Raw genomic sequence first — 12678 nt, forward strand, 5'->3', positions numbered from 1 at the left:
CCTGATGGCAGCAGCCCTTGTTAGAATTTCTTTCACTTTCTGGGCTTCGAGTCTCCGTTGACCAAAATAAACGAAGGTTCAAAAGACTGCCCAGCAGGGGACCCCGTAGGGTAGAAGAGCTGTCATCTTCAATTTAAACGCCTCGAATAATTGAAAAAAAAAACCCTTGATCTCCAAACACCTCTTTTTTTTTTGTGAGTTAGATTCGTGGCATGAGAATGAGTTTCGACTATGAACGTTTCTGATCAAAAAGCGCTCCTGGCGAATTAAAGTACGTCGCTTCTTTAGTATGTTTTGGTTGCTTATTCCCTTAACTAAACCGTTGGAGTATAGCCCTCGGAATTTTTGTGGTGGTGGTAGTAAGGGGGGGGGGGGGGGGGGGGGTCTTATAAGGCTCTTTTCTCCAAACCAAATTATGATATCCTCCGATACCATTTTTCAGACAAGGCCCAGCCTGTTCTAAGAACTGGTAACTTTACGCAGCGAATAAAATGTATTGGTTGATGTACATTTTATCTGCTGGATAGCAATTAAATTTATCCACTGGAGAGAGTTGTCCACTCTTTGAACAACCGGGTGTGCTGGCCTCTAAAATGGTTTCTAGAATCCATTCCCGTTTCTGTAAAATCCATACCCGTTTTTAAACTTTCAGAGCACAATGGTTAAAATTTCTACCCTCTTTCAGACCAAAACGGCTCAAACATCATACCCTTTGGGGCCGCATGCACATACTGATACAGCTTACATAGTGGAGCCCCCCCCCCCCCCCCTCCCCCTCTCCTGGGCAAAAAAGTTTTAAAAATGTGAAAGGAAGTAAAAACAAGAGAAAAAGCAGCAGCAGCATATCTTGTTAGTGCCAGCTTTTGGCGCGATTAGATCATCATATAACTGTCCAAGAATGATCATGAGTCAGAACAGGCTCTCATACGTGGTTTCATTTCAGATACCAGAAAGCGAAGTACATGGAATTCGAAAACAACTTGAAGTTCGAAAACAAAATAATCATTTATTTTAGCTGGTTGACAAACATCACACATTTTCCCCTAGGGTTATTCCCTCTCTTTGTAAACAGACCATTTGTCCATGAATGGATAAATAGAGAATATTACACGGCGACGCAAAGATATGAATTTTATTTTCGAATGGTAAAAACAACTTTTTACGAACGAGCGCAGCGAGTGAGTAAAATATTGTTTCTAACAAAAGAAAATAAAATTCTTATCTTCGCACCTCCGTTCAATATCCTCTTTTTTATTATATAGACACATCTATCGCTCGCCATTTTTCACCGACTGTTTTCACAAACTACAAAAAAGAGCGGAAAATGACATCATCAATATCCTCACTAGTGAGGATATGGAAAATACACCTCTCGGGTCCCGGATGTAGTTTCGTATTTATTTTTTTGTACCAGTGGTGTATTTTCCAGTAAAACACTCGTGTCTGATGTTTCGCTAGATTCGTGGCGCGGCCACTTGCAGGGATGTGTCGTTGACCAGACGTGAAAGGGAGTGATTTTTGAATGATTAGCTCAGGCCTACAAACAGGGAAGCATTACATTCGAAAACGAAGTATAGAGCTCGCAAACGAGAAAAAAAAGAAACACCCAAAATACTAAAACTTGAAAACGAATCTACAGCCACTCCTTTGTTGATTTTGTTTGTTAAACGTCAATTCACGAGGAATAAAGCACACTCTTTCGTTGATTTTCGAGGTGAGTAATTTCTTACTAGCTGCGAATTCAGTATTTGAACTTTCTGTTTCTGAACTCGGTGACGCAATTATAGTTATTGCTTGAAATCTAAAAATAAAGCTAAAAAGAAACCCAAAAATATAGAAGACTTCCGCCGTTATGCTATAAAAAGACGCGTCCTCATGTATAATCCTCGAATTTGTTCTGGACTTAACGAATGTCGCGCAGTTTTGATTTAATTAAAGTGAACTTTTAAGCAAGAGGTAAGTTACAACCTGGCAATTTTGAGATTCTGTCATTCCTTGGTAGCTGTTAAACGTTAATTTTTCAAAGAGATTACGATCGTTGTGAATAACGTGCAATCTACACTCACTACCTTCGGTAAAATGTTTATCTCCACACGGCCCTTGCGTCGCCAATTTAATGTGATTTTGGAAACCATGTTACAAGACGAGTAACTTGTTTATTTGTTTTTCATTAAATTGCTTATTTGCTTGCAGAATCGTCATTTCAGTGTACTAAGTTGGTTGGAATTGACTCCAAGAAGGATCGATTTGGGAAAGCAGTCAACGGTAAGTCATCACGGCTTAGTATCAGATACGCGCAGCTTAAGTAATCGTTCCTTTGCACATAAGCAGATAAGAGATGCAAACTATTCACGTATTATTTGTGTACTTTGTTTAAGATCCGCTGCTTTAGTCTACGCTTTTCACTGTATAACTCCAAAAATCCTCAAATTATGTTCCACTGCAATTTAATTTGCAGCCTCTCTAACTCACCCAACGAGTTACCATAGTTTCTGAGTCAGCCGAATTAAGATCAGAGTCTCACAAATGTTGTACTCATCCCTAGTACTACAGTACGCTACTCGCTTCTTCATTTTTTGTTTTTTTAAACAAACTCAGATGCACGTTGCTCTTCGAAATGTGTTCTTTGTTAAATCACTTAGAATCAGTTTGCCCAAACAAAACTTCCAATTAGAATCGGTCACATATGAAATTCTATACATCTGGTTTCTTCGTGGCGTTATATAGCTTCTTCATGAAATCCAGAATGCTCGATTGTTTCTGTGTTCTCAATCGACAAGAACATCATGGTGACTTTCGCGACTGCAGAGGACAACTCGTCGCAGCCCTGATAATCTGTGAACTCGGTAATACTGACTCGTAACTAAGATCAAAACGGATCCCGCTTTACTGTTCACACTGCCGGGACTGGTAAAGGAGAATCTTAACTGTTGTCATCCGTCTTCCGTCTCTATCATCACTGTTTAAATGAGTTGGAAGAATCTCATACAACTGTTGAAGTTACCATGTGACCATAATCTAACAGTAGCCGTTTTTTTTTCAGTTGTGTAAAAAATCTGTCGGCGTTATTAGAAAATTAACTTTAGTGAAATCTAAGTAACGCGAGGATTTCGTAACTTTTTGTAGGTTGTAGGTTTCCCGCAACACAAAACAAAAGAATTTGTCAAATTTTTTTGGCCTCGAAAGTGGCCACGGTCGCTAAAGGAATTTTAGCATTGGTCACTTACGAGAGAATCCTTGAAACAGTATTTTACTGAGGAACAAAATGGTTATTTACAAAATGGTCCCTCACGAGGTCGCTAACAAGAGAGTTTTTGAAACAGTATTTGACTGGGAAACAAAACGGTTATTTACAAAATGGTCCCTGTCGAGAAGTATTCAGTTATGAGGGAATTGACTCAGTGTAGTAGCTGCTGTTTTGTGCAATAATGGAAGCAATTGGTATCGAGTAAAATGCTTGGTCTGTGGTATAACATATCGTTCCCTGATGGTCCTTGATTCGGCAAACTAGAAATTACCCATTAAGCATGGATGTCTTCAACTTCAAAACTTTCTGTGCTAAAAATTCTACTACTTAAAAATTACTTGATCAACAAAAGTCCGTCCTTTAGGTTTGTAATTGTATGTCTGTTGCCGTTGTAATTGTATGTCTGTAAATAACTTATTTACAGAGTCATCATTCCTGTTTACTGAGTCTGATGGAACTGACTCCAAGAATCCCCGATCTAGAGAAGCAGTGAACGGTACAGCCTGCCGGTAAGGCATTTGCACGTGCCATGTAATAAGACCAACTTCCTCAATTCCTCAAATGACGTCATGTTAACTACCCGCTCAGTTCCTAGTTTCTAAGGCGGCCGAGTCTAGGGTCTTGCAAAACAAGTAATTTCCAACAAGGCATTTCTTTTGAACTTTACTTAATTTTACTTGATGTCTCTTCGCCCTTGAACTTGAAGTTGCCACAGATACGTTAAACGAATTGAAACAACAGAACATGGTTCTGTAATTATCCTTTCAACAAAACGGACAAAAGAGAAATGCAGCTTGCATCAAGCCCTTTTACAGGAATTCCGTGTCTGTCAGTGAAAATTTATGTGCGAAAGATATCAGAGTCAGAGAAATTAAGTACAAATGGGAAAGTTCTCAAACTTTGTCTTTTTCTAGGAACGTCCTTGGTGAAACCAAAGCACATTTGATAGGATCTCCGGTCATCGTCTAACTAAATGGCGGAGAGCGAGTCAGAAGATATAGTGAAGCATATGCAAGAGCTTAACATTGCTAAAAAATTGGGCGATAGAGAGTGGGAGGGAAATACCTACTCTAAACTGGCTGATGTTTATTACAGTCAGGGTAATTTTAAACAAGTCATAGAGTATCAAAAGCTACATCTTAGTATTGCTAAAGAATTAGGGAACAGGTCTAGGGAGGGAAAAGCGTATTGCAATCTGGGCGGTGCTTATCACCGTCTGCGTGATTTCCAAAAAGCCATAGAGTGCCACAAACTACATCTTAGTATTGCTAAAGAATTAAGGAACAGGGCTTGGGAGGCAATAGCCTGTTTCAATCTGGGCGTGGTCTACAACAGCCAGTGCAATTTTAAGCAAGCCATAGAGTATCACAAACTAGATCTTAATATTGCTAAAGAATTAAGGAACAGGGATGGGGAGGGAGGAGCGTATGGCAACTTGGGCATTGCTTATCGCGGTCTGGGTAATTTTAAACAAGCCGCAGAGTATCACGAACTACATCTTAGTATTGCTAAAGAATTAGGGGACAGGGATGGGGAGGGAAGAGCGTATGGAAACCTGGGCAATGCTTATGACAGTATGGGTAATTTTAAACAAGCCGCAGAGTATCACGAACTACATCTTAGTATTGCTAAAGAATTAGGGGACAGGGATGGGGAGGGAAGAGCGTATGGAAACCTGGGCAATGCTTATGACAGTATGGGTAATTTTAAACAAGCCGCAGAGTATCACGAACTAGATCTTACTATTGCTAAAGAATTAGGGGACAGGGATGGGGAGGGAAGAGCGTATGGCAACCTGGGCAATGCTTATCACAGTATGGGTAATTTTAAACAAGCTGCAGAGTATCACAAACTATATCTTAATATAGCTAAAGAATTAGGGGACAGGGATGGGGAGGGAGGAGCGTATGGCAACCTGGGCAATGCTTATTACAGTATGGGTAATTTTAAACAAGCCGCTGTGTATCACAAACTACATCTTAATATTGCTAAAGAATTAGGGGACAGGGATGGGGAGGGAGGAGCGTATGGCAACCTGGGCAATGCTTATTACAGTATGCTTGATTTTAAACAGGCCTTTGAGTGTTGGGAACATAGTCTGAGTATCGCTCAAGAAATTGGGGACAGGGATAATGAGGGGTCCGCTTTTAGAAAGCTGGGTGCAGTTCTTTTACGCTTGGGTGATTTTGAACAATCCATGGAGTACACGAAACAAAGTCTTGTTATATCGAAAGAATCGGGTAACAGGGGTGCAGAGGGAATTACTTATGACAGATTGGGCAATGTGTATTCCCGACTAGGTAATTTTAAAGTAGCAGTAGAGTATCACAAACAAAGCCTTAGTATTGCTAAAGAGTTAGGGGATAAGTTTCACGAGGCAGAATCATGCCATTTATTAGGTCATAATTATGAATGGGAGGGTTCTTTGAGTGAGGCACTTGATTGTTATCGATCGAGCGTAAAAACCTTTGATGACATAAGAGCTCTTCTACAGTCAAAAGATATGTGGAAAATAAGCTTTCGTAATCTCCACCAGTGTGCGTACACTTCGTTATGGAGTACTCTTGTGAAGACTGGAGAGACTGACGAGGCTTTGTATTCTGCTGAGCAAGGACGAGCACAGGCCTTGATCGATGTTTTAAAAGAAAAGTATGGAGTCGACTCATCACCGTCCGCTTTACCTGAACCTAAGGAGACAATTACCTGTATATTAAACAATTTAACTACAGAAATAGTTTTTGTTGCACTTGATGAAAATGCGATCAGTTTTTGGTTGCTGCGAAGAGGGAAAGAGATTCTCTTTAAGCAAAAGGAAATAGAACCTGATAGTTGCAAGTTGCTAATAGATGCTACTTTGAGAGACATTGCTGTAGGTGCTCAGGTAATGTGCGAGGATCGGTCAATGGATGAAGTATGTGATGACCCTCCGTCCAACAGAGAAGCTGCTGAGGAAACAGACCGATCACCGACCTCCTCTGTCAATTCTTTGCGCCAGCTGTATGATGTTATTATTGGCCCCATTGCAGACTTGCTCGAAGGTGACCAGTTACTCCTTGTTCCAGATGGTCCATTTTTGCTGGCTCCTTACTCTGCGCTTATTGAATCAATCAGGATCACCATCGTTCCCTCGTTGACCGCTTTACGACTGATCGCAGATGCGCCCGAGGACTTTCACAGTAGGAGTGGGGCGTTGCTCGTGGGAGATCCATGTTTGGAAGAAGTTACCAACGTGTTTGGTAAGCCCATTTGGAAGCAGCTTCCATTCGCCAGAAAGGAAGTGGAGATGATTGGAAAACTTCTGAAGACCACACCTCTCACCGGACGAGATGCGACTAAAGACGAAGTGATGAAAAGATTCGAGTCGGTGGCTTTGGTGCACATTGCCGCACACGGGAGAGCTGAAACTGGAGAAATTCTGTTGGCCCCAAACCCAGGCTGGACATCTCGCGTCCCTGGGAAAGAATGCTACATATTAACAATGTCAGATATACAAGCCGTTCGTCTGCGAGCAAGACTCGTTGTGCTTAGCTGCTGTCACAGTGGCCGGGGAGAAGTCAAGTCTGAGGGCGTGGTTGGTATCGCACGGGCTTTCTTGTGTGCTGGTGCTCGCTCTGTTCTGGTGTCACTCTGGGCCATTGATGACGAGGCCACCATGGAGTTCATGAAACACTTCTACCAACACCTGGCGGAAGGAAAAAGCGCGAGTGTGGCTCTTCACCAGGCTGTGAAATCCCTGCGCGAGTCAGAGCAGTTCCGTGACTTGAAGTACTGGGCTCCATTTGTGCTGATTGGTGATGACGTGACGTTTGAATTTGGAGAAAGGAAATGAAACAGAATGGTAAGTTTAGTTTGTGTTTAACTTTAAACAGAAGTAATTTTATGATAAACAAGGACAGCTAACTGCAAAGAAAGATGAATTGTTGCCAGAGGAATAGTTGCAAAATCTGTCTAAATATTATTTCAATAACCAAGCCTTCTGCTGTTTATTAAAACGAGGGGATAGCTTTAACTGAAAGGATGCCATGAGATGTTCGTTTTCGTGTTTCCTTGGTACCATGCAAAAATGTCTTACTTTTCTTACACTAGCCTTTTCCAGGCGTTCAGAAAATAAAAAGCAACGTAAATAAAATTGCGTTCCCCACTATTTTGATCTCCTGTTCTCGCACTAGATAATGTTTCAACCGTTTGAGATAAAGAACGAATGTTACCATTTTCCCTCAGATTTTTAACAATGGTACCTTTGAACTTTATGAACTTAATGACCTTAATGGAAGTCAAACTTCCGTATAACGTTGTTTTCATTTGAGGCACCAGGAGTCTCGTTAATTAAGGGAAATTATTAATGTGTTGCTTAAAATATGTCGTCGGCTTCGTGGGGAGTGTTTTCAATTTTGTTCGTTTTTGTCTCTTCCTTTCTTTTTTATTTTCTGGCAAACAAAAAAAAATTAAGCGCTTCCCCTGAACTCCGCAAACTTCTAAATTTAGAGCCTCAAGCGAAACTAATCCCTCACATTTTTTTTGGTTGGCAGAAGTGTCATCACACTCTAGACAAGAGAGGACTACTAAGAGAGTCTGACTGATCCATTGATGACATCCATTTGGTGTGATGCAAACTATCACGGGAACTTGTATGTAGTGTAAATATCTTAGATGTAATGGCCGGAAAAAAAAAAAGAAAAGCAGTAAATCAGTAACAAATGAAAGGGAAACAAAATGAAGTTACTTCATTAAGCCTTTGCTTTTGTGGTTTGTAATATATCTGGAGAGAAGGACATGTACAGGCTTGTTTTTAGTGCGCATTTTCCAAAATGGCACTTCACGTTATGAAGTATTCAAAATGTAATTTTTCTCTTTTCGATGTAACGTTAAGAAAACTGCACACATGAATTTGACGTTACATTTAATTTTTTATAGCTGCATAACAAATAACATACCAACATTGTTAAGATATTTTGATGTCATTTCATAAATTTTTTATGTCATTACTCGTTATCAGACAATATTGAGAACAAATCATTACTTAAATGTTAATTCAGAAGAAATGTGGCTACTTAGGCCAAATTTAACGGTTTATCTACCCATACTTAGAAGCAAGAACTTTGATTTTTAAAAAATGACGTTTGTCAGAGTGTTTTCAGTTTCCCATGTAAATATGATTTTCTCCAAGTGGTAGAAATTGCGTGTTCTTTTCTTAAAATACGATTATCTTAGCCGCAAAATTGTGCTTGTCATAACTAAGGACAGTCTCTAACATCCTCGTGTGTTTACAAAGTTAGAAAGAGCGCAAAAAACCAAGAAATCGATTTTAACAGTCTAAGACTGCGAGTTAACTCATAGAAACCTGATTACAAGAGGGCGAAGACTCAAAAACTCAGTAATTTGTGTTTGAATAACAACAACAAGTGATGCAGTTAGCTTTGACCGGCTAAATAGGCTCAGAAGAATTATGACGCAATTATTATCATTGAGCTGATCAGGGCTCGGTTGTTTGAAATCCCATTAATTTTGAGAGAACAAGTTAAGAAATACGCTTGGTTTTTGTCAAAAAGAATTCATTGCTTTTTTGTTTTTCACAAGATGCCATAATCGAGTGGTCCTCTTATTTTCATCGTGGAATTATTTTTTTTCTAAAGTCAAACATAAGATAATGTTTTTATTACAGGCTTTTTTCCGTTCAGAGAAGACGTCAATTCTAAATTGGCGCAATAGTCCTTTAAACAACCTTGCGCAGATCCTTTTATGTATATATGTAAGTAACTAGGCAAATAAGTAGGTATAGAGCATTCTTCAATTTGGTGTCGAAGTAATTTCGCGTTTGCTTTGGTTTTGCTTTACTATGTTTTCTGATTCGTTATCAAAACTCGCGGCACTTTCTCAACCAATGGGAAGCAAAGCCAAAGCCAATCGTGCCTTGATATCACAGGTTTTCCCGCGCTTGGCCAAGGTTACAGGTTACATGTATTTGCTTCGAATTCTGATTGGTTCACCGGACTGTTTACGTCTGTTCTGATTGGTTAGAGTACTTACTTTGCGTTTGACACGTACTCAATTGAAAACTGCTCTATAAAGTCAGTAAGTAAGCTAGTTGTGTTTACATGATACCTGAACGACTTTCAAACCGGTGGATTCGTTTCCATAGTATCGTTCAATGTCACTGAGTAAAAACGATGTGATTTCAACCCAAAATTTTTACCGGATAAGGAATCTTAATTTTTGTACGAAAACCCATTCTGGGGTCATGTAAACGTGACATGACTGTTTGTTACATATTTCCGATTAAGTTTGAAGATTTCGTTACAAAATGAAACTTACAGCTTCATCAAAACGGCTTTTGTTAATACGATGTCAGCAAGTGTTCAAGTCGTAAGGGAATGAAAGTCTATCCAGTATCGTGTAAACCGCCCCATTATAGAACAATAAGTGTAGCGAATATAATAAGTGAGACTGTTGTAAACATTAACATTAAAAAAGTGAAATCTGTAAAACGTGTTTGGTTTGAGAACAGTAGAATCCAAATATTTTATTTCATTTATTTTAAGCTGAGGGGGAACCGTCGCGGAGATTTTGATGCATGTTGGCCAAAACAGCTCAAATATTTCACAAAGAACCTCATGAAATCGCTCTTAGAGCAGCGGGAGGAAAGTTTGAAATGATTTCTCCGCGTGATAATAGAATACAATCAGTTTTAAATTCACACGAGGAACTTCAAAAGATTGGTCAGTTTTTTTTTTTTAAGTTTCAATCCATTTCCATCTGAGCCATCTCCAGACAAAAATGATTGACCCTAGTTTTTGTTTCCTAGAAGGGTTATTTGTAAAAAAAATTGAACCATTATTTTAATGGTCCCATCCGATACAAATATTTTTTTTCGCTATTCAAAGTGGCACCTATAAAAGGTGACACTGCCCCTTTAAAGACCTCCGAAGCCACCGTTAAGGTCCTTCTTGGACAGATTCATACCCAGTCACCATTTCTATGTTTGTGGGTCGAGAGAAGAGTGGCCTTAATTCACTCTTGTATCCAATGTTCGCGCGCCATAAAGATAAAAATAGCGACTGTTTACGAGCATTATTCTTAGGTGGGTCACGAATAGACCAGCTTACAACTGAGCAAACAAAAGAAATCAAAAGCCTTTCAGTTTTACGTGCATAGGGAAGACTGGAACAGCGACTATCTTTCGACGTACCATCTTCGACATGCTAGATAAACAGCTGAAAGACCGTTATGAGAATTAAACACTTATTGGCTAAAAAATCTGAACGACAAATTAACAACAAATGCTCACCTAAATTGGCTGATAAATGTATCAACTTGAAATTTTGCATGACTCTCGGAAACTTCCGGTATAGATTTCGGCCGTTTTGTTCTCATGTTAAATTTCCAAAACCACCGATTTAATTATCGATCTCGGATTGACTTCTAAGTATCCCCCCACCACGTCACTCTGAAGATATATAAACCCATCTCCCTTACCCAGAGTCGAATTCAACGGTAAATTAATCAGTTGTGTTAAGGACTAGCTCCGCCGCCAAAACTTTATTTCGCGCGCGCCTACAATACCGCCAGCTACGCAGGCTACTGTAAAAAAAAAAAACAATAAATACTAAACTTGCAACAGCAAGAAGGTGGCCGCGGCCGCTTAATAGAGGTGGCCGTTGAATAGAAGTATCGAATACGGCATTTTACTGACAAATAATTTGGGACTTTGGAAAGTGGCCACTTAATGGAGGGTGGCCGCTTAATAGAGGTCAGACTGTATAAAAAAGTTTAATATCAAACAACCCGGGGAGCATGATTTTCAACGCCGCGTTTACTGCCGGTGTGTCTCGTAAAAGGTGGTTTAATTAGTCTCCCTGTTCCAAGATGCAAGTCTCCGGCTTTTTTAGGTGATCGATATTACTACATCTTTTCCAATTGAGGGTGTAGCACGATACGAAACTTTTGCTTGAGGCAGGGGACCACACGACGCAAAATAAACTGTTTTGAATACGTTCCGTTGCCGGATCTCTTGCAGTAAAATGCACGTGCCAGACGTCTCTTTACGTGTAAATAAACCGAACTGATTGCAGGGCTGACACTACGGCAAAGGGCTTATTTATTAGGGGCCAATATTTCAACTAGTACAACTAGTCTTCTTCAGGGCCAGAGTTACAATGAGTTACATTTAAACGTAAGCATAAACAGTTAAAGGTTAACACGATACGTTGTATGAGCCTCTCTATGGGTACCCACAGTCTTCGTTTTCTTCACGATTTTTTAGCCTGCGTAGCTGGCGGTTTTGGAGGGCGGTAAAGCCGGGCCAAAAAGAGTGGTGCAGCTGCGGGTAAAATGTGGAGAGAACCGTGACAGTCGCGGCGAAGACGCGTCAACGAGCGGCTTTGACGCAATTTTCTCGTTGCCCTCGCCCCATTTCTCCGCGGCTTCGCCACTTGTTTTGGCCCTCGTGCCCGGCTTTTAATTGGATAGTGTATTGTAATCCAAATTCAACGAAAGTTTAAGTTTTTTCATACAATGTATAGTTTTTCAGTTTTATCTTAGCGCGCACAAGTCATTGAATTTTTCCGGTGTGTAGTTTAACAAAAATTGATTTACGCGTTCACAAGCTTTAGCATTCATTTGCCTCTATCTCTCACATTATTTGACCTATGCGGCTACTTTTTTTTAATTCACATTGTATTGTTTTCCAAATTCAGCAATACTGTAATCTTATCCATACAATTTATAGTTTTTTAATTTTGACGTTAAGCGCACAAGTAATTGAATTTTTCCGGCGTGTAATTAAACGAAAATTCAGTTACGTGTTCACAAGCTGTTGCATTTAAACATATTTTATTGCCGAAGTTTGCCCTAAGAGAAAAAAAAATCATCGAGAGGGCTCACTTCGAAATAACATTGAATTGAAAAAATTAACATTAAATAATAATTAGTCAGAGCGGCAGCAAAATTAACCAAAGGCAGCATTAAGCAATGCTAACAGGTGGAAAATATACAGCTAGGTACTTTTATAAAATCTCTTCGATTCAGATATAAAAGACTGGACATGAAAAAATAGATCATTATTTTGCTTAGGAGAAAGTAACTGTGATCCAAACAGAAAAACTGATACTACATGTATTTGTGCTTTAGACATAGAAAACCACCTGTCAGCAAATATGCGAGCAGCAGAGGAGAGCAGGTTAATTCTAGGGGCAGAATAAAGTGGACATTCAAGAAGAAAATGCTTAATTGTCTCGCTGTAGAAACCACAAAAACACACGGGGCTTTCTTTACAACCTATTTTATAAAGATAATAGTTAAGCGCGCAAGTATATAAACGTAAACGAGTATGGAAAATTGCATTAAATCTATCAATAGCAAAATCATAAGTAGTGTTATAACTAGGTACATTGTAATATGAAAATAAAGCTTTTTTAAAAGAACCAATGGATTCG

The 12678-nt window shown here is 39.5% G+C and overlaps 2 protein-coding genes across 6 annotated transcripts in view; both read left to right on the forward strand.

The window, feature by feature from the left end:
* LOC146482909 (uncharacterized) overlaps positions 1-9657 on the forward strand; it is a 63985-nt gene extending 54328 nt beyond the window's left edge. For 2 of the 5 annotated variants that reach the window (XM_085106537.1, XM_085106539.1), the window contains exons 3-5: positions 3672-3756; positions 4162-7085; positions 7777-9657. In XM_085106537.1, the coding sequence (XP_084962663.1) occupies positions 4221-7076 (2856 nt within the window). In that variant the 5' untranslated portion in view covers positions 3672-3756; positions 4162-4220 and the 3' untranslated portion in view covers positions 7077-7085; positions 7777-9657. Of the gene's footprint in view, positions 1-2679; positions 7086-7776 lie in introns of those variants that run through there. The other 3 variants (XM_085106535.1, XM_085106536.1, XM_085106534.1) reach the window with 2 other exon arrangements.
* LOC146482904 (tetratricopeptide repeat protein 28-like) overlaps positions 1-12678 on the forward strand; it is a 234347-nt gene that overhangs the window by 199118 nt on the left and 22551 nt on the right. The window lies entirely within an intron of this gene.

The sequence above is a fragment of the Pavona decussata genome, unplaced genomic scaffold (genome assembly GCF_977016875.1).
Source record: "Pavona decussata unplaced genomic scaffold, jaPavDecu1.1 SCAFFOLD_41, whole genome shotgun sequence".
NCBI classification, from domain to species: domain Eukaryota; kingdom Metazoa; phylum Cnidaria; class Anthozoa; order Scleractinia; family Agariciidae; genus Pavona; species Pavona decussata.